This window comes from Mastomys coucha, unplaced genomic scaffold, assembly GCF_008632895.1.
Source record: "Mastomys coucha isolate ucsf_1 unplaced genomic scaffold, UCSF_Mcou_1 pScaffold20, whole genome shotgun sequence".
Classification (NCBI taxonomy): Eukaryota; Metazoa; Chordata; class Mammalia; order Rodentia; family Muridae; genus Mastomys; species Mastomys coucha.
In genome coordinates, this window is record NW_022196903.1 from 33,246,909 (window position 1) to 33,273,070 (window position 26,162).

A 26,162-nucleotide genomic window follows, 5' to 3' on the forward strand; every position below is an offset into this window, starting at 1 on the left:
TTCTCACCTGCACTGTGAGGCCTGCGGTGTATGTGTGCATGGGGGGTGTTCTCACCTGCACTGTGAGGTTATACGTCCCCTGGTGTTTCCTCACTTCAAAGAGAGCGGTCATCAGGCCTTTCTCAATGCTCTGTGTGAAGTTGCAGAAGCCAGTATCCACACTCGGAGGCACAAACTGAAGTACTAAAAAGAAAGACAGCAATGGAAGTCCCATGAGCGAGGTTCCACATAGACGAGGAATGAAGGGAGGAACAGAACTGAAACAAACTTACTCATCTACCGCCTGAGATCAAGCATCGTGGGGTCTTATTTCTTCTGTTTCTTGATATTTGCTTATTTTTATTTTATGTGTATGGGTGTTTTGTTTGCATGTATGCCTGTACTTCATGGGTGCATGATGCTAGAAGAGGCATCAGATCCTCTGGAACCGAACTTACAGGTGTTTGTGAGCGACCATGTAGGTGCTGGGAACTGAATCCCAGTGTTCTTAACAGCTGAGCCATCTTTCTTCACCCCAGTTTTTTTAAAGATAGCCTTGTAAGACATACTTTTGGTTCCTAGTTAACAGAGTAATGATGATGAGTGACAGGAGTCTGTTTTCTTTCTTTTGCACATTTATGGTTATAGTATTAATTTTAACACATGCACATAATGATGTATCTGTTGCTCAGAAACTTATTATTTTTGTTTGGACTACTCAAAACCAGCCCTACTGGCTATTTTGAAATATATAGCTGGGGGCTGGAGAGATGGCTCCGTGGTGACTGATTGCTCTTCCAGGGAACCCAGGTTCAGTTCCCAGCCAACATCCTCTTCTGGTCTCTGAGGACACTGCACACACATGCTGCACAGACAGATGCAGGCACTGACACACTTAAGATAAAAATAAAGTTTTTTTAAAAATTAAATATACGGCTAATAGCTATCAACCACATTTATCCTGCCATGTCCGCAAGACATAAAGTAATTCATCCTATCCAGCTGCATGCTGGGAGGTTTAGCCCTCCCCGCTCTACCTTCCCTCCCCAGATTCTGTCTGGAAATCACTCTTCTCTACCCTCCACTTTTCGATCCAGTTCCACAAATTAAGTGAGAACGTGTGGCATTTTGACTTTCTGTTTCTGAAAGTTCAGTTAATATAACGTCCTGCAGTTCCATGCGTGCAAATAGAGGGGTTTTTCTTTGTAGCTGATGAGCATTTATGTGCGTGTGTTACAATTCTTCATCTGTCAGTGAACACATAAGGAGGCTGCCTATCTTGCTACTGAGAATACAGCTACAAAAATACGCCAAGTGATTTCTCTCTCTCTCTCTCTCTCTCTCTCTCTCTCTCTCTCTCTCTCTCTCTCTCTCTCTTTTGGGGGGGCAGTGGGGGTTTCAAGGCAGGGTTTCTCTGTATAGCTCTGGCTATCCTGGAACTCACTCTGTAGATCAGGCTGGCCTTGAACTCAAAAATCCACCTGTCCAAGTGCTGGGATTAAAGGCATGAGCCACCACTGCCTGGCATGATATCTCTTTAACATAACTTTGTTGTACTTATATGCAGCAATGTGATTCCTGGACCATATAGTAAACCTTTAGCTGTCTATAATGTCTGTATAATCAACATTATAAGATCAGTGGATGAAAGTGAGACTAGGCTGAGCCACATAACAAGACCTGGTCTTCAAAAACAAACAAACAAAAAAGTAGAGGCTGGAGAGGGAGCCTAGTGGTTAACAAAAAGTCTTACTGTTCTTGCAGAGGACCTGGGTTTGGTTCCTAGAACCCACATCAGGTGGCTCACAACCTCCTATAACTCCAGATCCAGGGGACCCGATGCCCTCTGGCTTCTGTGGTGCATATAAATTCACTGCAAGCACGTGCATGAACATACAAATAAATACATATTTTTTAAAAAATAGAAACAAGTCAGGGCCAGCAAGATGGCTCAACCAGTAAAAGCACTTGCCATTAACCCTGATGATCTGGGTTTGATCCTGGGAAACTGTGATGGCTTCTAAAAGCTTAGCCCAGGGAGTGGCACTATTAGAAGGTGTGGCCCTGTTGGAGTAGGTATGTCACTGTGGGTGTGGGCTTTAAGACCCTCATCCTAGCTGCCTGGAAGCCAGTATTTTGCTAGCAGCCTTCAGATGAAGATGTAGAACTCTCAGCTCCTCCTGCACCATGCCTGCCTGGATGCTGCCATGTTCCTGCCTTGATGGTATTGGACTGAACCTCTGAACCTGTAAACCCGCCTCAATTAAATATTGTCCTTATAATGTTGCCTTGGGCATGGGGTCTGTTCACAGCAGTAAAACCCTAACTAAGACAAAAACTACGTGGTGGAAGAAGAGAACCTAATGCCACAAGTTGCCCTCAAATCTTCATGTGCATGCTGTGGCACCCACAGCTCATGTGTGCACACATGCACATGTTAGTGAAGGCCTTTGTTGGATTACACCTTATTTTTGAGACATGGTATCTCACTGAATCTGGACCTTGGTGACCCAGGAGACTGGCTGGCTAGCAAACCCCAGGGATCCTCTTGTATCAGTGTCCCCAGTGCTAGGCTTCCCACTCAGCTTCTACATTAACGCAGAGGAGCACACTCAGGTCTTCAGGCTCGCACAGCAAGCCCTTTACAAAGCCATCTCCTCAACCTGTCTGCTTTTGAAATTGGATAACTTAAGGGACTTGCTGCACAGTTGTCTGAGTTCCCTGCATATTCTGGAAATGAATGCCTTGTAGATATTCTTTCATTCATTCACTAGGCTGGCTCCTCACTCTGTTCACGATTACTGATGCTATACAAAACAAAAAACAAAAAACATCTTTGCCCAGACAAATATCCTAAAAGCACCTCTTCAGTGACGCCAACAAGTTTTTACATTAAGACTAAGATCTTACATTTTGGTCTCTATTTTGAGGGCTCTTTTTTCTTCTTTTTTTCCTTTTTAAATTTTTATGTTGAGAGAGGTCTTATTTTTTCCTCCTCTATAAAGACATCCAATTTTCCCTATGTGGTTTACTGAAGATTCTGTTTTCGTCAATATTTGTTCTTGTGACTTCTGTCAAAAATCAGTGAGTCTGTTTCTGCACTCTCTGCTCTGCTCTGGTCTCCACGTCTGCTCTCCTCCAACACCATGACCATTTGGTTACTATCACTTTGTAATATATTTAAAGATCGGGTATTATAATGCCTCCAACATTCTTTTTCACTCATTCTTTTTCACTTTGTTCTCTTTGGAGTTTTTGCTTTGCTCGGGATTCTATACAAGTTTCAAAAGCCCTCCCATCCCGATACCTGTGGAAGAATGCCACTAGTATTTTCACAGAAATTGTAATGACCCTACAGATCACTCAGCAGTATAGACATTTTTCCTTTAAAAATTTTATTCTTCAACTTCTTTTCCAAAGAATCCATCAATTTCTTTTTTCTTTAGGGTCTATCATTAAATACTGTTGTGTTCCCTTTGAGGTATCATAGTATCTTGTCTTTTCATCTCCCTGTCTCCCTATATTAATATTTGTATGCCTACTGGGTTCATTGCTTACTGTTTTTTTTTTTTAAAAAAAAAGGCTTTATTTTAAATTATGAGGTGCACATGAGGCATGCAGGTGCCCGTGGAAGCCAGAAGAGGGTACTGGATTCCTCAGAGCTGTCTTACAGCAAATGTGAGCCACACAACGTAGGTGCTGGGAATCAAATTCATGTTCTCTCTAAGAGCAGCTTGCACTCTTGACTGCTGAGCCATCTCTCCAGTACCACTTCTACCAGTTTTATAGGATGGCTTTCTCTTGCCATGTGCCCTGTGGTACCAGCTGGAAACATTATGCTGCTTTTCCAGGTACAGAGTCTATAAAAAGTAACCTATAATCAGCACAGGCTAGGTCTCCAAGTGTCTTAATGGCCCAGGCTGCAAAGACTACAGACTGCACCAACTGTGGGGTACATGTCAGATTCCACAGGTTGTCTGGAAGCAAGGTTACCCCAGTGGGTCATGATAGCATACCACAACACTCCTGATAATAAGGCAGGGTGACTGTCAAGGTCTGAGGCAGACAGAAGGCTCTGATGGGAAGAGGGTTACAAAGTTCATTTATTCTGAGGGCATCTCTGGGGGTGAAGCTGCTTGGTACAGGCCAACAAGGTATCCCCAAGGCCATAAAGCAGACCAGTATGCTTGCTCAGCGGGCCAAGTTCCTGAGACAGGGCTACTCAACTACTTCTTCAAGTAACAGTTCGATGCTGCTTGGTTGCTTTCTGAGCCACGGATGAGTCATATTATTTCAAAGCTTAGAATACAGGAAGCCAACCAGGCAGTGGTGGCACATTCCTTTAATCCCAGCACTTGGGAGGCAGAGGCAGGTGGATTTCTGAGTTCGAGGCCAACCTGGTCTACAGAATGAGTTCCAGGATAGCCGGGGCTACACAGAAAAACCCTATCTCGAAAAAAAAAATCAAAAATCAAAAAACAAAACAAAACAAAAACAACAACAACAAAAAAAAAATACAGGAAGCCAAGCACATGAACACACACAATATGAAGGTGATTAGCATGCCTGTAGCCTCGGTGAGTTAGGAGGCGGAGGCAGAAAAATCACTTAGGACCTGGAGTTCAAGTCTAGTTAAAAATCTATACATCAGAAGATGCAACTCATAAACATTTCAGATGTATAATATTCATTACCAATGAGTAATTAAGTATACATGGGTAAAATGACATGGCATCTGGCATCACATTAAAACATTCTTGCTTCTTCAAAACTGTTCTACCAGTTTTGCTAAAAACTGGTAAAAATCTTGATTGACTTTTAAGCTTATTAATAAACATGTGAACTTAATATTATGTATTCTACTTTTATTCAAAATTGAAAATGTCCATAGTAAAAGGTTAAGCAATTATGGTTAACTTTAGGGAGTGTAAGGATACAGACACATGCGCATCTGTGTTTAATAGTCCTTTTCTTGTAGAAGTGCAGGCTAAAACACAGGAGTGAACATATATGGTCTTAAAAATTTATTATTTTTAAAAAGTAGATGGGAGAGAAGGTAGTAAAATCTAAAAATTAAAGATTATTAGGAAGGGGAGAAAGTTTGATCAACAAGGTGCCATGCCTTACAAGCATGAAGACCTGGGATCCATCCCCAGAACCCAAAAAGCCAGAGGTGCTTGCTTGTCATCACAGTGCTGGGGTGTCTGAGACAGGCAGACAGCCTAGCCTAGCTGATGAGTTCCAAGCCAGTGAGATAGCCTGTCTCAAAAAACAAGGGGGACAGCACCTGAAGAATAACCCCTAAGGTTGTACTCTGGCCTCTGCACGCATGTACACAAATTGTACATGCACACGTGTTAATACACACACACAAGGAACTAAAAGACTGTTGAGGGCATATAATGGCACATGGGGGCTCATTAAATGCTATTGTGTGCCTGTGTTTATGCTTGACTTTTTTCTATAATCGTAAAGCTGTTGTTATTGCCGTTAGTAACAGGCCCAGCTGCAGGAAGCAGCCCATGGCCAAAGAAGTCTTAGCTATTCAGAAGGCCAGGTCGGATGGTTTGCTGAAAATCAGAAGCTCTGTCCAGACCAGGAGCACAGCAAGACTGCCACAACAAAGAAATGAATAATAAAAGAACAATAGTCACTTTAATTTTTTTTGAGATTTTATTTATTTTTATGTGTATGATGGGTGTTTCACCTGCATGTCTATGCACTACATGTGTGCACAATCCTCAGTTCTTACATTTACTGTATGGGCAAATGTGTGCACAAACATGTAGAGACAAAAGGACAACCTAAAGGTTCTCTGCTTTCTACCATGTGGGTTCCCAGGACCAAACCCAGGTCTCAGGCCTGGCAGCAAGCACTTTCAGCTGCTGAAGATCTCACTGTCACATCACCCCCAATTTAAAAATAAATTTATATATAAATATATATATATACATATATATATACACACACACGCACACATACACACACATACACACACATACACGCACACACACACACACATACACGCACATATACACGCACGCACATATACACATGTGCACACACACATACACGCACATATACACGCACGCACATATACACATGTGCACACATACATACACGCACATATACACGCACACACAAATATCCAAACCTCTATACTCATTTGTCTCACCTGTTTGAACTTGAAACCTGGGATCTGGCACAAGGAAAGATGGTTTCACAGACAGGATTAAAGGAGTTTGGTCACGTACAAGTTTGCTATTGATGAGGACGTTTATGACTGATATCGCCGTGTAAACAAAAGGACCAGATGTAACCAAAAATGTGAAGTCTGTGAACAGTTCATAAACCTAGAGAAATAAAAAATTTTAAAAAGGCAATTCAACCCTAGAGCAAACCGTGTTGGGTAGAAAAAAATAATCAGCAGCTTAAATGGAAGGATAAATGCTTCAAAGATAATCAAGATTTTATTTGATATATTACTTTTATGTGATCCCAGCTTTTACAGAAACAGTACAGGACCATAGGAGCAGCCAGACGGACAGCAATGTCGGTTAATAGTGAGTTAGGGGAAACTGAAGATTTCTGTCCTGTTTAAGCCACACATAAAAGAGCAGCTGTTTCACTAAGACTCACTGTTTAAAATAACCTGATGACAGCCACCTAAACACTTTCAAAGTATATGACAGCCACAATAAAGGTAGAGGAACAGGGGGAGCTAATTTTAAATATATTTCACTTAATACAGAAAACATCATTTCAATGTGTAGTCAGTACAAAAAATTATTAGTGAGATATCCCTTTATCTGGTGTAGTTTTAAGATCTGGCATGCAGTTTATACTCATCACACATCTTACTAGCTCAAGCCAGGCCTATTTAACATGCCCATGGCCAGTATGGCTCAGGCTCTGGTTAGACAGGGGACAGGACTAGTTAGAGCACAGCTTTCTGAGCTCATCTAGGAAGAGGATACAATCAGTGGGCATAACATAAACAGTAGAGGAATCCATCTCAGTTTTATTCAATATACAGAAAGACACAGTATCCTCACCCTGAAATCTAGTATAAACCCCAGTCACTAGTATAAACCCTAGTCAAGGATAGCAAAATAGTTAAGGTTTCCCCAAACTATGCTGCCTCTGGTCTGACAGACTATTCCAATTCTACAAACACAATGCCCACCACACTGTGCAAAATGACATGTGAACGGAGATGCCAAGGAAAACTAGTGTACCAAGAGAAGGGTGAGAGAGAAAAATCCAAGTGCAGAGCCCAGGGCTTTTACCACACCCCATGAGACACAGAAAGCATGCCAGACACCAGACTCCCAGGCTCAGGGTCTCACCTTTAGCTCCACCGCACGGTTGAAGTGAATTCTCAGCACTTCTTTAATTGATGTAATGATGTACTCCTGCACAGCTCGTCTGGCCAGCACTACAAAGGAAATCCAAGCACCAGATGGATTTTAGTGCTATTATGAAGCATGAAGGTGCCACTTCAGGAAGTCATGGCTGAGATGCAGCATGCTAGAACTTGTTTTGAAAAATAAGGCCCATACTAAGGACAGAGTAGAAAGGTCTAAGTGTTATGAAGTATTATAGAAAATGGAAGAACTGGGCATTGCATTGAGAAAGTTGGTAAGACCAGGGAGCAACTGTGACTCACCCAAGGGACTAGGAGCTCCCAGTGCCCACTTTCTTCTCAACAAATAACAGAATGTCTCCAGCTATGCACCCAATGGCAAAGGATGAGGCCTTAAAAGCTCTCAGAAGTAATATTTTTAAAGTCCTTGAGATGCTATTCAATGAACTGGTGGTATGTTCCTCCATAGAAGGAGGCAGTTGCAGTGAGTGTTCAAAGCAGCTGTTAAAAGTGCTAACCACTACAGATGGGAGGAAAAACTCTTCATCATGTCCAAGTAACAACATTTTATTCAGGGTATAAAATATATATCATCCCCAAATCAAGTTCTATCCATTCATTTTTCATTTAAAAGCCGAATTTAAAAATCTGTACTGGGGCTAGAGAGCTGACTCTGTGGTGACAGACAACACAGGCTGAATTCCCAGCACCCACATCAGGCAGCTCACAACCTCCAAATACAGAAGATCTAACGCCCCCCTCTCCTGACCTCCACAAACACCTGTATTCACACACTTACACACACACGTGCAAACACACACACTTAAAATATCTTTAAAAATAAATTTAAAAATATAAGCCCGTGCCAGTTAGTCTGTGTGTTCCCCAGTAATTAGTACACCTCCCCTTCTCTTTCAGTGCTTTTCTTTCCCCTTCCAGTCCATATGTAGAATTATAATATATCTGATGTTGTTCTTTTTTTAGATTTTATTTATGTATAAGTATTTCTGTAGATTACACATACATGCAGGTAATTGTGGAGAACAAAAGAAGTCAGTCAGACCCCCCTGGAGCTAGAGTTACAGGCAGCTGTGGGGCACCCGGAGTGGGTGCTGAGACTTGAACTCCAGCCTTCTGCAAGAGCAGCATGCTCTTTTAACTACTGAACCATCTCTTTAGTCCCACTATTCAAGGTTCCATCATCCTGTTTCAATTATTAAAGCATAAGACAGAATCACTCCTCATTCGCCATTCATTATAAAATACAAGGGCTTAAGCTGTTGGATTATTTCTCCAGTGAGGAGTGACACGTAGTGAAGAGGTGGAAGTTTCACTTCTTGTCACCTCTTCAGTTCATGGCATCATTACAAACTCATGGTCCAGTCTGGCTACCTTGGCTGATCCCACTAACAGCCAGCATAGCATGGCTTGCCAGGCTCTGACTGGACAGATTATACCATGACTGATGATCAGAAAAACAGAAAAACAGAAATGAGTGGGAAGGTCTTGAGGGAGGGAGGAGGGAAAGCAGGAGGAGCTAAACTTGAGGATGGTAAGGTGTAACAGAACACCAACATCAGAAGACCTGAATGGAGGCGGGAGGGGCAGACTACCAGTAGCCCTGTGCAGCTAAAGGAACCACTCAGGAAAGCTGAAGGCTACTCAATGGACCCCACTGACCACCACCATCACTACCAACTTCTGTGGTTAATCTGAGGAAGACAGGAAATGGCAAACCTGTAATATGAGGATGTGAGTCTGGGAAATAGGAACCACCCAGAAACACGTATCATACAAACTGGTTTGTATCAACAGTTTCTCCAAAGCCAAGAGAAGAGAGCTATGGAGACCTTCAAACGATGCCTGTCTGCCATCAGTGGAGGTCAGAGTCCAAGCGTCCCCCTAAAGCCATCAAGGATCAACACCACTGAAGTAGCTCCGCTTCATTATTACGGAGAGCCATCTAATCAACCAATCAATCAATCATCAATCAATCAATCAATCCCTCTGTTTGTCTATATTCTCTTCCTGGGAGACAGCTGCTAAGAAGAAAGAAGCCGATACACATGTGACTGCAGAAGATCTGATGCCTGTGCAGACAGTGTGGAGACACACACACCAGTCATCAACTGCTGAGGGCAGGCACACAACAACTGCTCTGTGAGGCACAGAGCACTTACACACGCTCAAATAAAGGACGACAAATGTCATTAAAAGTGTATCACACGTACAATTAAAAATCATACGCTGTGATATCTGATAGTCAGAGACTCCTGAAATAGCTTCTAATTATCTACAGAAAAAAAAATTATAAAGTGGGACACATCATTAACTATCATAAATACCGTGATTTCTAACTTAAAAACTTACAATTGCTTTTTCAAGCGCCTGTAGAACCAACCATTTTGAAGCTGCTTTGTGATTGTTTTGTAAGGAAGAAAATATTCAGCCTACAGTAAACAGATAAATAAGTAAACCAAGCCTCTTCTACCTTATGGTAATTACTAACCAATATACGATATTGTGTGGTCACTTCCTAGGTGCTATGGATTCTATACATTTAAATCTCTATCACTGTGGTCCTCCTCTAACACTTGTGAAAGCCGATTAAGAGGCTAGGTAACTGGATAACTGGCATGAGGCAGCAGAGGTACAGGGCTACTACCCACAGGTTATGTGAGACCAATACCTACTCTCCTAACCACAATGGTGCCTCGTAATTCTGCACACAAACACCTCGGAGAAGTCCTCTACCTCAGAGAGGTGACTGCAAGCAGGGCCTTACCAGTCGTGATCAAATAGACATCGGGAACCGTAATATCACACACATATGGCGGCTTGGCTGTGGCCAGTGCTGGTGTACCAACTGTGGCTTCAAGCGTGGAGGTGGTAACAGGACCGTGGGAGGGCTGGGGAGGGGGTACACTGTTCCCCTGAGGGTTCTGACTCATAGGCTCGCTGTTCAGAGCAGAGTCCACAGTATCACCAGGGGCAGTGCTGGTGCTGGGTATGCTTGGTTCCGGGGATGTACTTAGTTCTGGGGAAGTACTGGGTGGTAAATCTGTGGGTGTCAATGATGAGCCCATGACTGGCTTTGTGGGCGGAGGTGAAGGGCTTACTTCAGAAACAAATGATGAGGAGGCTGGCAGGTACGGGTCAGAGATCGATTCTGTGCTGGCTGGAATGACACTGGAGGCTGTGGTTAAGACTGGTGTGTGATGGTCTGTCACAAGCACACTGCCATCGGACAGTGTCAGAGTCAAGAATGGAGATGACTCGGTTAAAATGGGTGTCAAATGGAAAACAGTTGGCAGTGATGTAAGGTGAGTCCCAGCTGTGGAGATGCCAAGGGTAGGCTCGGAGCTGGAGGGCACCAGTGTACTGACTGTGGATTCATGGGGAATGGGTGAAATTTCAAAGACAGAGGTAGTTTCAGAGAAAGCTGAGGTAAGATGAGCATCGGATTCTCTCAGTGAAACTCTGGATGCTTCGGCAAACTTGAGAGATTCAGAGGGGGATCTTGAAAATGGGGGCATCTCAGGGTGACTAGAAAGAACAGTGACTGTGTTCAAAAGAAGGTCTGTACTCGACCACGGCTGAGACAACTCTAGACTTGTGTGATTAAGAACAGAAAGCTGAGGTGATTGCAGATTCATAGAGCTGGACAGTGAAAATGTCTCAGCCACAGTGGAAAAAGTCTGAGAAAAGAAGGTTGATGGATCAGTTGACATCAAAGATGGGAATACAAGCACGTCTGACCGTGAAGGGGCTGGAGTGCTGAAGTCCAGGGGCAGAGTTGAGTAAAAGCTGGATGTGAAATCCAAAAGACTTCCAGATTCGAGGTCCAGAGAGCTGGTAGGTGCTCGGTCAGAGAAAACTTTAGACTGTGCTGAGGGGACCAGACTAGGAGAGGTGAGAGAACTTGGGTCTCCAGCTGGAAGGGATGGAGTGTTTTGATTTGCAGTCAAGGAGAAAGGTGAATCAAAATGGGTACTGGGGATGACAGAGGACAACAGATGGATCGCACTGGATGACATCACTAGATCATTGGTAACAGAGAAGCCAAAGGTTGAATCGAGTGAGCTTGGTGTGGAGAGGTGGCCATGGGAAGGGTACACCTGGGTGGTGGCAATGCCACTCACATCCACCTCGGGTGACACATCCATGCTGGCTTTCCACAACCCCACAGGTCTGGAAGAAAAGGAAACCACATGTCTGGAAGGGAAAAGCGTATTAAATTCTTGAGGATCTTCAAGTTCAGAGAGGTCTGTGCCCACGCTGCTCAATGGAGAAAGATGAGTTGCCTCTACTGAGGGAGTGGACAAACTCTCAAGCCTGTCCCCTGATCCCATTTCCTTCTCTGTGAGGCTCCCGGCCAGTTCTTGCTGAGATGATGAGACAACACAAGACACACACCTTGTGTGTGGTCTCAGGGAAGCCTCGGGGCTCAGGACATGAGGATCGTCAGTAAAACTGGGGACCGTGGAGCTGTACTGCGATCCTAAGGCTTCCCTGACCTCACTAGAGAGGAAGGGGTTATCTGAAACGCCAGGTAACTGGGTAGCGAAAGACACAGATGAAAGTGGGGTTGAAAATAAAGCAGAAGGCGAACTGCTAAAAGCAGGGTCTGTGGGTGATGTGGTTATGCCAGGGTGTGCTCTTAGAGCCATGGCTTCCTCTGGATGTTTGCTCCAAGCAGTGGTCTCATTAGGATATCTGTCCATGCTTGTGGCCAGGACACCCACCAGAGGCTGTGAGACCTCCCACAGGGGAACAGATGGCTGTTGAGTCATGCCACTGCCTGGCGGCTGAGACACTGAAATCCAGGAGCTGAAAAGAAGGTTTTCTGCAGTCCCTGTTACGGAAGCTACCGTCTCTGGCAAAGCCTTGCTTGATAACTGGCTGTGAATTTCTGTAGGATGAAGCACCAAATTCCTACTAGGAGTTGGAATGATGCCCTCAGATGTAAGAAAAGCTGACCAAGAAGTGCCGAAATACGTGGACGGCTCCACATATACAGTTGCCTGTTGCGCTGTGTTCTGACATCCAGACAGCACTTCATCCTGCAAAGAAATGGTGGGTAGTGATGGGGTCGTGCCAGGCTCCGGCATTTCCTGGGGTGGCTCTGGTGGGCTCGGTGTGATATACCGCATTGGAGAGACCCCCCTTGAAGAGGTCCAGTGAGCATCTGGCAAGAAGTTATCCATCTCCTCATCATCAAGGGCCACCTCATTACTCGTCACGGATCCGTAATTTGCCTCAAAGATGCTGTGCTCCGCTGTACTTTGAGTCTGTTGTCTCTGGCTTAAAAAGGCTGTGTCAAAAGCAGTAGCAGACGGAGAGGAGGGGACAAGGACAGAGATGCTTGGTTGGGACCTGGGGACAGTCTCTGATAAGGTCACTTGTGCAGCCCTGTGCATGATGCTCGTCACTGGTGGGAAGTCCTCGGAACGTAAAGGATGGCTGTGCTGATCCAGGGAGAGTTCATCTAGTAAGGAGATTAAGGCGGAATTAGCTGCCATGCAAAAAGTCAGAGTGCTAACACTTCACTTCAGATGTGAAAATTTACTCATTCAAAAAATGCCCATTCACTAAGACTGCAGAGAGAGCCCAGTAGTTAAGAACACTGGCTGCTCTTGCAAAGGAGCTGAGTTCAGTTCCCCTCGCCCATGTGGCATCTCAAAACCTTCTGTAACTCCAATTCCAGGTGGCCTAGCAGACACCAAATACATAAAATAATACAGAAAAAAATCATGCACATAAAATAAAAATAAATACATTGTTTTTTAAAAATTCACTCACTACAATCACAATTTGCAGAAATTCTAGTTGGAAACTAGACAATGCCAAATGATGGCATACATTCACAATAATGCTGTTTCATAATCTGTGTGTTTTTACAAAACACACTTCTTATCCAGCTACAGCCGTACTGAGAAGCCACAACTACAGATGAGCTGAAGGAAAGACAGCCCAGGGTCTGTGCGTGACTACCATGGTGAAAATGGTAGTTGGGAGTCAAAACGAAATTCTGTGAATCTATTTTGAGAACACGCAATAACTTGTAAATAATATTTAGACTCATGGATAGCATACTTCTAACTTCTGAAAGTCACAAGCTCACACCAGTTATAAACTGGTATGTAAATTGATACTCCCTTCTCTGTGGCATGACTTTAAAAAAAAAAAAATGCATAGGAATGTGGTTAAGTAGTGGAACACAGAAGGCAGGAGGCCCTTGGTTTGATCTCTACCACTGAAGAGGATTTGGATCCCCTAGAACTGGAGTTACAGTGGCTACAAACTGACAGATGTGAGATCTGGGAACTGAACCCAGATCCTCTACAAGAGCAGCAAGTGCTCTTAATTGCTGAGCATTCTCTCCAGCCCCTAATTTAAAAAAAAAAAAAAAAGCATGACAAAACTGTTTCACGGTGACATCATTAAGGATTTGCTATCTTCTGAATAGCATAGCTGTAGCGTTTCCTGTCTAAGTGACTTATATTTTAACTTATCACATACACAGGCAAAAGAGTGGTTATCCTTCTCTATGGTAAAATAAATCAATAATAAATAAGGACAATAACAAAAGAAAAACACCAGCATACACTTAAAAGGTTATGAATTTATAACATTGTTTATAAGTTTGTCTAAGAATAAATAATATTGTCTGCTTTAAAACTCTGCTACAGGGCTGGAGAGATGGTTCAGAGGTTGGGAGCACTGGCTACTCTTCCAGAGAACCTGGGATTGGGTCCCAGCACCCACATGGTGGCCCGCAACCACCTGGAACTCTAGTTCCAGAGGATCTGACTCCTCTTTAGCCCTCACAAGGCTCCTGCACACATGTGGGACAAAAGCATACACTCAGACATAGCCACATAGCAATTTTTTTAAATAATAAAAACACTGTGCTATAACTTGTTTTAAAATGTAAGAGCCAAACAGAAGACAAGATCCCTTCAGAAATGAGTCAGAAACGCGTCTTTGTGTGAACCAGAGGACCCAAGAGATAAAGCACAAAGAATATTGTTCAGTGGCTGATTTAAGACCCCAGAGACATGACACAAATTACAATTAAATGAAAGGGCAGGGACGAGGAAAGGCAAAGTGACCAAAAAGACTAAAAATAAACCTAAAAGTCCCCAAATGAAAAAATGCAGGCACAAAGAAACTTCACACTGAGGCCTGAAAGGTGCCAACCTGGGAGTTTTTATTCTCCCTGCCAAGCCCCAGGAGAGTCACCAGCTCCTAAGAGGAGGCAGCTACAGTGCCAGAGGGAATTACCTCTGTAGTTAATTCAGGAAGAGGTTAGAAAGCCCAGGTGAGACTCTCTCCACATAACAGGCACTAGGGACTCTCATTTCAGGCCCCACAGATCAGTTTCCAAGCTATAAAGCATTAGATCACCCAAGAGTGAAAGGGTTTTTTCTCTTTGAGGACAGAGAAGGGAAGGGGCTGGAGAGTTGCTGTTTCTCAGGCAGTGACGTGGGTGTGCAAATGACGCAGAGGCCTTGTGGACAAAGCAAACGCTGCAGTGTCCCAACCCGGTCTGAGAACTAGTACCCCTGGGCCAGTACAAAGGCACTTTGTCCCTACACCACCTTCACTGGGTGCTCACCTGGACCTGGCCATGCTACATATTCCAGCCCAGAAACTGCCCATATGCCCTCGGCACCACGCCAGGCTTGTTCACAGTGAGTGATTAAAGATCAAGTGCAGAGCCACCCAACTGTCTGTCTGTTGAGACTCATGCAGACAAAACAAATGTGGCATTCTGAATACATTTTTAAGGTCATTTTATTCTATCCCAGACTCTTTCCTAACTACAGCAAAACATTGTTGAATCATGAACTCTTCCAGCCAACTGGATCCCTCTAAGACCCCGGTCAATCCCCTCCTGTCACAAATGAGGCTTACAGGGTTTAAGTTGGCTTGCTGAAAATATCCCTACCTCCTGAGGACGGAGGTAGGGGTAGGGGTGGGAGAGGCCAGGGTCCAGGCTAGAAAAACAGTTTTGTAGGCTCTTCACAAAACGTTTTACCTACAAAACATTTTGCCAAACCAGTCCATTTTAACCAACATGGTTGAAAGCATGTCGAACTGTGTGGTGATCTGTTATAACTGAGCTGAAAGTACAGGATAAGTTTGGCTACTGGAATCTACACAAAGGCGCCTGCCGGTTTTAGACTAAAGTCCCACTGCCAAGCTCCAGGCCACAGGCCTGAGTGCTGGCAAGAAAGGTCACCCTCTCTCAGAGTTGGCCTAGAGGACAGCAGCATCACCATCTCTAAAAGCTTTAATCCAAATAGAGCTTCTTTGTTTTTGTTTTTGCTAAATTGTATAGTTCTCAAAACTCGATGACTCATCCCAACTCACTGTGGACATTCAACCTACAAAACCAAACAAGCCCCATTGGTGCCTCAGACTGGAAACACAAAGGCAGGCAGATGAAACTGATGACCAACTACTTTTCTCCTTCTAGTTCTGAGAGTCCTGAGGGGGATTTTCAGTGCCTTCCCACACCTGCATCCTTCCCCCGACTTGGAAAGCAGTGCCTTCCGTCCATGTCAGTTATGTGGATCATACAAAGAACACCTGGCTACCCATGATCCCCTTTGATCCTGTGTGATCCTGACCTTTGACATCCCACTCCCCAACCCCTCACCCTTAGCCACAGGAGTAATTATTTTGAGTCCTATACTCCTCGTGTCCTTGAAAACAGTAGTGTACCACAGAACTCATGTTTTCAAACGTTATCAAGTTGGAATTAGAGGGCACATATCCTGTCACAGCTCACTCTCCTCATTCTGTGATGTTTTCAGGATGTTTTTGCATGTAGCCATGACTCTTTTAATTGATCTTAGCCAACACATCAAGAAGTGATAGTAGTTATAATTCTAAATTATTTTCATTAAAGGTGAATTCTGACATACATATACACATATACATATACACACATATACAATGTATTTGATCTTTCTACTGTGGATAGTCGGACCACTGGCAATTAATATTATAAACATTTCTGGTGTGACTTTTTCTACCCACAATGTGTGTGTGTGTGTGTGTGTGTGGTGTGTGTGTGTGTGTGTGTGTATGTGGGGTGTGTGTGTGTGTGTGTATGCGTGTGTGTAAAAATAGAATACTGAATCTGGAGACACGTCCATCTGGAAATTTGCCAAGCAAACATTATCTCAAAGTTGATGAGCCAATTTATACTCCCACTAGTGTTATATGAAAACTTGGCTGCTGCCAATCCTCACTAATACTGGACATCCCTTGGTGCCCACATTTGTACCAACATGGCACTCTGTGTACTGCTTCCTGCCCACTGACTCAGGCAGACTCCCCTTCCCATCCTCCTGCTGCTCATGCTGTCCCTTCCTGTGTCATATGACCTCTACTACCTGTCCTTCAATGCCTTCCTGATGTAAAGAGTCTAGCATTCCTACATTTCAGAGTCTAGCATCCTAAGTCAGATGCACTTCCTCAGTCATGATTATTGCTTCTTTAGGATGTCTTTGGATCTCAATCTTAATACAATCTAGTGGTATCTTTTGGTCTCAGTTTGATCCAAATTGTGTGTGTGTGTGTGTGTGTGTGTGTGTGTGTGTGTTTAAATAGCACCATCTGAGCCACTGAGATGGCTCCACAGGGAAAGGCCCTTGATGCTTAGCCCCAGACCCCAATGGTGAAACAACTAACTTGAAAACTGTCCTCTGTCCCTGCACGAATACTGTATCCCCTGTTCTCTGTAGGCACATTGTGTGTCCCCTGTTGTACTGGCTGGTTTTGTGTGCCAACTTGACACAGGCTGTAGTTATCACAGAGAAGGGAGTTTCAGTTGGGGAAATGCCTCCCTGAGATCCAGCTGTGGGGCATTTTCTCAATTAGTGATCAAGGGGGTAGGACCCCTTGTGGGTGGTGCCATCCCTGGGCTGGAAGTCTTGGCTTCTATAAGAGAGCAGGCTGAGCAAGCCAGGAGAAGCAAGCCAGTAAGGAACATCACTCCATGGCCTCTGCATCAGCTCCTGCTTTCTGACCTGCTTGAGTTCCAGTCCTGACTTCCTTTGTGATAAACAGCAATGTGGAAGTAAGCCAAATAAACCCTTTCCTCCCCAACTTGCTTCATGATGGTCATGATGTTTGTGCAGAAATAGAAACCCTGACTAAGACACCTGTCCTCTGCAAGGAACACTGTGTGTCCTCTCTCTGCATGTGGACCACAGCATGCACATTGTGGCAAGCACATGCCTATAAACAAATTAATTAAATAAATAAGCTTTAAGAGATAGAAAGGTTTCAGAAATTGTCACCTCTACGAAAAGGTGTAATGATACTTCTAAACAATCTTCTGAAGTTTAAAGTGTTTGCTTTTCACATTTAGTACTAAATGAGGCTCGGAGTATACAGATGTGTCTGTGCACACACACTTATGTGCAAATGAGTTACGAGCACGGGTAAGATTGCCCCAGGCCAGTGTTCTGTAAGAACAGTTCACAGGCTTTCTTCTACTGGCTTCCAGTATAAGAAAGTGCCTGAGTTTGCCCCTGAATCAGTGTAACCTTTTGAGTTAAAATATTGCAAAGACGTGGCAAGCCCCAGGACAGGATCTGGCATAAATTCCTGTTCTCCTTTTTTAAAGGAAAAGAGTTTGCAGACACAGAGAAGGTGGGGTATGTAGGAGGCCAACTGGAAATACAGTCCCCTGAGGGACAGAGCTGCAGAGGAGGCCAGTGTGTCTGAAAAGGAGAAAGCAAGCCTAAAAACAAAAACCCCACCTCAGTGTTAGTGAATGGCTCAGAAAGCAGGAGGACTGGAGTGAACTGAATCACTAGAACACACATAAAAACCCAGGTACACTGCTGTACATTTATAATCCAACCACTGGGGAAGTAGGTTGACGCAGCTTGATCCCTGGGCTCACTGGCCAGCCAGTCAAGACTACTTGGAGAGCCCCAAGCCAATGAGAAACCTTGTCTCAAAAAACAAAAGAAAACAACAACAACCAAAAACAGTAGACAGTGCCTGAGATACCAATGCACCTGAAACCCAAAAGTGAGAGAGCAAGTAAGGTCATATAGCGACAGGAAGCCACTGAAGAACATGATCAGAATCACGGGTGCTGAAGTCCACTTCCCTTGCTGCTGGATGAAGAGCAGGTAGCTAAATGGGGGCCAAGGAGGATAGAGATTCCCTTAGACAACCACAGTGGTTGAGCCTGAGCCTGTGTGAAACCTCATTCAATCAGGCATTGCCATTCACAGGATTCCCAGGGGATTTGAATGCCCATCCAAGTCCAAGGAACCTGAGCTTATTCTAGGGAAACCCCTGTAGGGTCAAACGGACACAGGGGCGCTGGGATAAATCTGCCAAAGTGAAGAAAAGCCAAAGAGGCAGGGATACCAAAAAGTGGGGTGACAAAGCAGAATCAACACAGAGAGGGGTCACCTATGTAAAGGACCCCAGGGGTCAAGACAGAAAGGCTGGACACCTCAAGAGGCCAAGGCTGGCTTCCAGGAATTAAAGAGGGGAAAGATTTTCTGTAGACAACTTTTCTCAGAGTTTAGCCATGTTGGAGCGGAGGGAGACAAGATACATCTGGAGGGGCCCGAAGAGGTCGCTTGGTTCTTAGAGCCGTAAAAGCTAATCACAAGAAAACATCAGCCAAAATCAGAGATGTTCCATAAAAGACCAACTCCTCAATAATTTCAAGACCATAAAAGGCAAGGAACGAGTCCAGTGAGATGGTGCAGCAGGCTTAAGTGACTGCTAGGCAGGACTGATGGCCCAACTCAGGCCCCAGAACCACAGCAGGAGCTGGTTATGGTGGCCTGCATCTGTAATCCCAGCAGGCCAACAGGGATGGGAGGAAGAGAGAGCAGCCACACTCAGAAGCTCACAGGACAGCAACCCTGAAGGGTGCAGCACAGCAGAAACAAGAGAAGCCAGAGCCCACAGGGTGGGAGGAGAGTAGCAGCTCCCAAACGTTGTCCTCTGACGGCCACACAGACGCCATGGTATGCCCATGCCCACACACGGACACAAAACTCACTAACTTTTTTTATTGATTCTTGGTGAGTTTCACATCATGAACCCCAATTCCACTCATCTCCCCTATCCCTTCATATCTGCCCTCCACCCTAACAACCTCCCCCAAAAAGAAAACAAACAAACAAAAGCCATCTCGCCGAGGAAGCTCCAGAGTGTCACCCAATACACCCTTCTGCCCAAACAGCTGTACTTGCAAATGTTCATTACAATGAGTCACTGGCCTGGTTTGAAGCCTCTGGCTTCTGCCGTAACATCAATACTGTATCCTCATGGGACTACCCTCAGATATCCTGTTGTTACCCTGCGTCATGGAGATCCTGCAGCTCTGAATCTGCATAACCAGTCCCTTCATGTGCTCCAGTAGTTCACAGACAGGGTAGATGCTGGGGTGGGCCAACTCAGAGCCCTGGACCTGGGCCTGGGTGGAAGCTGAGGTAGCCAGACCACAGCTCTCCTATGCCCACCACCACCACCACCAGGGCTCTATTGTGCTGCCCAAGTAAGACACCACTCCAGAGTGCTTTATCCACTAAAGGATGGGGTCAGCTCACCTGCCTGGTACAATGGTCTCTCACCCACACCAACACATGCCAGGAGAGGAGTGGGGCCATCTCTCCTGCAGCACTTGCAACCTCCCCCAAAAACTTGGTGGCCCTGCCACCAAGGCCAGCTCTGTGCTACCTAGGAAAAGCGTATGTCATCCCCATCCCAGTCCCAGCCCCACCCCCAAGTGCTGCAGCTGAAAGGGGCGGGGCTAGCTCTCCCCCTCTCTTAGATTGTGAGAGGAGGGCATTTCTTCCTCAACCACCCCACCACAAGGCAGAAGAGGGGCAGGGCCAGCTCTCCTGTACCCATGCTACCAGATCCAGCTCTCCTAGGCTACCCAGGCAAGGGGAAGAGCCAGCTCTCCACAGTGTGATGTCCAGAGAGGGGTGGGACCAGCTCAGCATAGTGTTCAAACTTCAACATGGCCTCAGGTGGCAGCCAGGACCAGGGACTTTCACATGGTCTTTGGTGGTAACACAGGCATGGAACATCTACACACACCCTAGCTACAGCAGGACCATGACCCAGACATGGCCCAAGCAGTCGCCTGGACATCACCATGGCCTCAGGTGGCTGCGCAGGCTCCTTATATCGGTCTGTTCCTTAGTGCCTTGTGTCTCTAGTTCTTTGCTTTCTCTCCCTTTTCTCCATCAGGTACTCCATCTTTCCCATCTCCCCACCACATGTTCACCCGTCAGAGTGGCACCCACCATGGCAGGTGCCTGGGTGTCTTTCTCCCAGCTGCCCTGTAAACCAGTCACAGATATGAGATGACTAAGCTGGGCAGTGGTGGCACATGACTCTAATCCCAGCACTAGGGAGGCAGAGGCAGGCAGATTTCTGAGTTCAAGGCCAGCCTGGTCTACAGAGTAAGTTCCAGGGCTATACAGAGAAACCCTGTCTTGAAAAAAAAAAAAATGTGTGGTAAATTATTATATGGTAGGATTCTGGATTGAATTCCAGAGGTGAGAGGCTGGAAAACCCAAGAAGTATGTGGTGAAGTTCATGCCGTTATCCCAAGGATAATTTCTCAGTTTCAATCTTTTAGAATCATGCACAATGCTAGCATTAGGGGAACCTGAATTATCACACAGGAACTGTGTGTTAATCACTTTTGTATGTTTCTGTATTTTTCTTTTAATATTTAAAGAGTTGTGTGTATATGCACACACCTGTGTGTGTGTGTGTGTGTGTGTGTGTGTGTGTGTGTGTGTGTGTGTGTGTACTCATAGAGTCCAAAAGAGGGAATTCTATCCCCTGGAGCTGGAATTACAGGCAATTATGAGCTCTCAACATGGAGACTGGGAATGAACCTTGGGTGCTGGGGGGGAGCAGTGCAAGCACTTTTAGCTGCTGAGCCATCTCCCCAACTCCCTGAAATTCTTTCAAAATGAGAACAAAAATAACTCATTTCTGTCCGGCAGGTTAGGCATGGGCTCAGGAAGCATGTATATGGGAGTGGGGGTGGGTCTGGATGTGATGTTTTAGAACCTGTCTCTTGAATTAAGACTACGGATAACTCAGATTCAACTGCATCAGCACTGAGACAACCCTGGAGAAGACATGGAAGATGGAGACAATGAGGAATGGACACGGGTAAGCTGGAAACAGAGGGGAACGGAGAGAGCAACGGAGACCAGAAACACAGTGGCTGACTGGGGAGACTCTGACGGAACTCTGGCAGAGGTACCCCCTCTTCCTTAAGCGTTTGGGCTGTCATCCATTGTGAAGAGGGTGTGGTAGGAAGGTACACAGTACAGAGGAAGTGGAGAAGAGCAAAGAGACCTGGCTGGAGGGCGGAGGAGAGCACTGAGCGCAGACACCAAGTAATCAGCAGGCACTTTGGCCCCACCCATAAAGTAGGTTTTCAAATTAGGAACACTCCTTCTCCCAAATCCATGTTCTTGGCCACAACTGGGTGTGGGAACTCTATGAGCAGCACCATGATGCGTGTTCCACAGAAAAGAACCTGCCTCTGTAACATACTGCACATCCTCAGGACTTTAAATCACAACTACCTGAGCACTCCTTTCTAAAACCCACCTGCCTTCTTTGACTAAGTCATACTCTTCATTGAAATGCCTGGATCATCCTGGCTCACCTCTGAGCCCTGGCTCAAACAGAAAGCACTACACTGAAAAGAAACTGCTGGACACCCAGCCTTCTGCCTGGAGGCTCGTCTGGGTCCACCTCCAGCTCTTCAAGTCCCACCCATAACACGCTCAATTTCCTTTCCTGGGCCCCAGTTCACCTGTCTACCTATACGATGTAGGGTTCGTGGAAATCACCACCTGCAAAATGACTGTTGAAGCTTTGCTGTGCACGTAGGACTGAAATGTGGCCCTTCCTGTATACAACGTTGTCTCAGTCAAGAACTGTGAGAGTTTGCAAGGGAAGACCATCTACCTAGGCAGGAGGTGACTCCACAAAATGACTGTAGACAGAATTCACTAGAAGACTCAAGTTCAGAAGACAAGCCCAAGTCTGTTGAGGCTGGGTAGCTGGGGTCTTGAGCAGGGAATGTCCTTGGTAAGGCCTTAGCTAGATTTGTCTGGAGGGCTGCCTCAGCCCTCTCAGCATGCTCTCTCAGCTCCATGGCTTCACTCCTCTCTTGAGCCCAGCATCCCTGGATGAGAGAAGATCCAACTGGCCAAGTCTAGGTACCATGGCCCTCTAGCCTCTAGCCTGTCATATGATAAGCATTCCCCAGATTTAAAAAGGAGAGTCTCCATTAAATGACAAGTGGTCTCTCTGTCAGCCCTTGAGGAGACTTCAACTGTAGCTGGAAGAAAATCTGGCCAATAAAAAGCAGAGCTCTTCATCTCCGAAACAAACAACCTAAGCCTACCGGGAGCTGAAGGACCAAGTCTCCAGTACACCGTACCGCAGAGAGCAATGCACAGTGTCTTCCCCTGCTCTCTGATTCTCTAGGACTAACACCTTGTGGTTGCTCCCACTTCCCACTCCCTCCTCTGGCGATGAGGGCCCACATAAACCACCAGTGACATCCCTGGAGCATCAAGGGAACTTGAGAAAATTTTAGAAAACTATAACCACAGGCCAACAACGCCACAATAAATGGCATGGTAAAGCTTCCTAACAATTCATATTGTTACGGTCAAAACACCGGCACGGGACTTGTGGTGGGATTTGAGGACTCTTTCAAGACCCTATTTGATGAGGTAAGGATATTAAAATGCTGGCTTAACTCGGGGTATATTTATTGAACGATGTCACAGCTGGCTTTGGTTTTTACTCTTTTCCTAAGTAAGATGTGATCCTCCCTTACCAACCTGGAGGGCAAGGCCATCCGCACTTGGAGCAACAAAACCAGCTAAATACTCAACTCACCAGGAACAAAGGGGAAAGCATCCCTCTGCCAGCCATCTGCTCCTAAAACAATTTAATTCAAAACAGTCCTATGACAGCAGGGAAAAGGACACCACCGCTTCAAGATAACCTTGTCTCCAATTACACTCTGGATGGAGCGGGATGGCACACTAGTGACTAAGCATGAAGAGGCACTTTCCCTCCCACACCAGGGGCAGCAGCATCAAGACCACACTAGTGGGAAAGGGCCTAGGGCAGAGTAATGGAAGCCAGCCCTCCCTGGCTGGGTGGGTTTAATCCCAACAAACAGCCAACAGCTTACGCTGCAGGCTTAATACCCTAATTCAGGTCCAAGTTAAGCTTTTCTTTGATATCAAGAGAGCTGGAAGCTTAGACAAGAGAAGGGTCAGTCTGGCTGGAGGCACCAGCAGAGACAAAAGGGAGTGTGCACAATGTCAGATGTGGGTTTTTTTTGTTTTGTTTTTGGTTTTTTTTTTTTTGTGACAAAGTGCAGCGGCTCCATTCAGTTGGGAAGGATGCTAAAGAAGTTGGCTCAGGAGTGTGAGAATGTCGGCAGACAACAGGAGCCACTGGATAGTGTTGAGCAATGCAACCTTTTTTAACATCAGTGTCCTGCATTAAAAATCACCCCGGCAAAAAGAGAAGCTATGCAGGCTCCATCCTCCACACAGATACACTGGACACCAGGCAGGGGGTGTAATAAGGAGGGAGAGGAGAATGGGGACAAATTTCAGAAACTTAACTTAAAATTAAAGAGAACATAAGGCTTTAGAGCCTGGTGGAGTCTGTGAGGCATGAGGATAGGTGAAGGTGAGCCAAGGCAGGGCAGGAGGTTCAGACATAAAGACAGGAGTTCAAGGCCAGCTTGGGCCACACAGCAAGATCACAGTCTCAAAAAAGAAAAATAAAGCCTGCGGTGGTGATACACGCCTTTAATCCCAGCACTTGGGAGGCAGAGGCAGGCAGATTTCTGAGTTCGAGGCCAGCCTGGTCTACAGAGTGAGTTCCAGGATAGCCAGGGCTATACGGAGAAACCTTGTCTCTAAACCCCCTCCCAAAAAAAAGAAAAAAGAGAGAGAAAAAGAAAATCACCATTGCTAGCTGCCCACTAGACAACTCCTCTGAGTGTCTCAAAAGCCCCACCCATCCTCCAAAGGACTCAGGCTCATTCATTAACTCTCGATCACAGTTAGGTATTTCCACCACTGTTAGCCCCCATTCTCTCCTCCCTACCGCCAATGCACTGCTGCATCCTGAGGATGACCTGCTCAGAACTCAGACTTATAGAGTCTATAGGAGATGGCATCCTGGGCACTGAGTGAAACAGGCAGGTCTTCCAAGACCCAGACATAACCTTGTTTCCTCTCTTGTTCTGAATGTGGCTCTAAATCAGGGAGAAGTCTTTGGGAACAGGGGAAGGGAGAGGGACCTAGTTGAAACCCTTTGTCACAGAATTAGGAATTCCAGCACAGTTAGCATCTACCATGAAGGCTGTCTACACCGAGCAGTATTTCTTTTAAAGAGATAATATCTAATAAGAACATCTAAATACTCAGGCGTGGTGGCACACCTTTAATCCCAATGTTCAGAAGCAGAGGTAGGCAGATCTCTGTAAGAGGTCAACCTGGTCTACTAGTGAGTTCTAAGACCACCAGGGTTATGTAGAGAAACCATGTCTCAAAAGGCAAACAAAAAGCAAAAGACAGAGAGAGAGAGAGAGAGAGAGAGAGAGAGAGGACCTTAAATAGTAATGAACCATGATTAAGCCTGCCCATACCCATGCGAAACCTTACTTAGAAAAAAAGGCACATTTTAACTATCTTCTGCAACTCTTTGGGATCTGTGATTGTGTTTTATCTAACTATGATGTCATCCAAGGCGACCCCAGAATCCTCTATAATCTAGATTATCAAAAAGGGGAATAAGCATAAAAAGGGGGGGTGTCCTCTTGAAAATCTGGTGAACAATGTGTGGCAGCTTGAATAAGAATGGCTCTCATAGGCTCATATTTGAATGTTGAGTCACCAAAAAGTGGCACTGTTTGAAAGGATTAAAAGGATTAAGAGTTGTGGCCTTGTTGCAGGAAATGTGTCATTGAAAGATGGGCTTTGAGGTTCAAAAACCCATGCCATGTCTCTCTTGGCCTATGGAGCAGCATGTAACTCTCAGCTACTACTCCAGCACCATGCACATCATAATGAAAAAAATAACTGCTTCTGAAAATGGGAACAAGGCCTCAATTAAATGCTTTCTCTTACAATAGTTGTCTTGGTCATGGTGTCTCTTCAATGAAATTTCAAAAGTCTAATACACAGCAGGGCATAAGTATCAAACAGCCTTGGGCCTAGCACTAGGGAGCCAGGCCAAAGCTGATCTCTCTATACATTCAAGGCTAGCCTGTGTACATATTGTGCCAGGAAGTGTTCGTGAAGCCCAGAACCCCAAAAGATCACCAAGGAGCCGATTTTGATGCGATCTCATTAGGGTCTCTCTATTATAAGCTCAAGCTTGGGCCCTCTGCCAACCCTGACACAGAAGGACAGGAAAAGTGGAGCAGCCCCAGGCCCTCATCAGGATAAGGATTTTTAGGATATGGCAAGCAAGCAGGGGTTAAGCCAACAGGTGAGTGCTTTGAAGCAAAACCATGAACAATCATAAACGGTCTGAAAGTGTATCTGAAACAATCAGGCTAATCTTTGATTGACTGTTGCTAGAAAGTTGCTAGGGAGTAACTCTGGGGTATGGTTCAAGGACAAGCCATGGGGTCCTTCCTGATACTTGGGTGAGCTTGGTTGGGTTCAGCAGCAGGTCAAATTTTTCGGCTCTTTTTCTTTTAAGATGGAGGCTGGTCTCAAGTTTGGCC

General features: G+C 45.3%; 1 protein-coding gene across 5 annotated transcripts in view; it reads right to left on the reverse strand.

The window, feature by feature from the left end:
- Nucleotides 1-26,162, reverse strand: part of Kiaa1549 (KIAA1549 ortholog) — a 140,734-nt gene that overhangs the window by 66,852 nt on the left and 47,720 nt on the right. For all 5 annotated transcript variants that reach the window (XR_004121932.1, XM_031381571.1, XM_031381570.1 and 2 more), the window contains exons 2-5: nucleotides 10,131-12,833; nucleotides 7,329-7,417; nucleotides 6,155-6,332; nucleotides 56-183 (exon numbers count right to left, since the gene is read on the reverse strand). Coding sequence is in view for 4 of the 5 variants with exons in the window: in XM_031381571.1 (XP_031237431.1) it covers nucleotides 56-183; nucleotides 6,155-6,332; nucleotides 7,329-7,417; nucleotides 10,131-12,833 (3,098 nt within the window). In the remaining variant the exon portion in view is untranslated. The remainder of the gene's footprint in view (nucleotides 1-55; nucleotides 184-6,154; nucleotides 6,333-7,328; nucleotides 7,418-10,130; nucleotides 12,834-26,162) is intronic.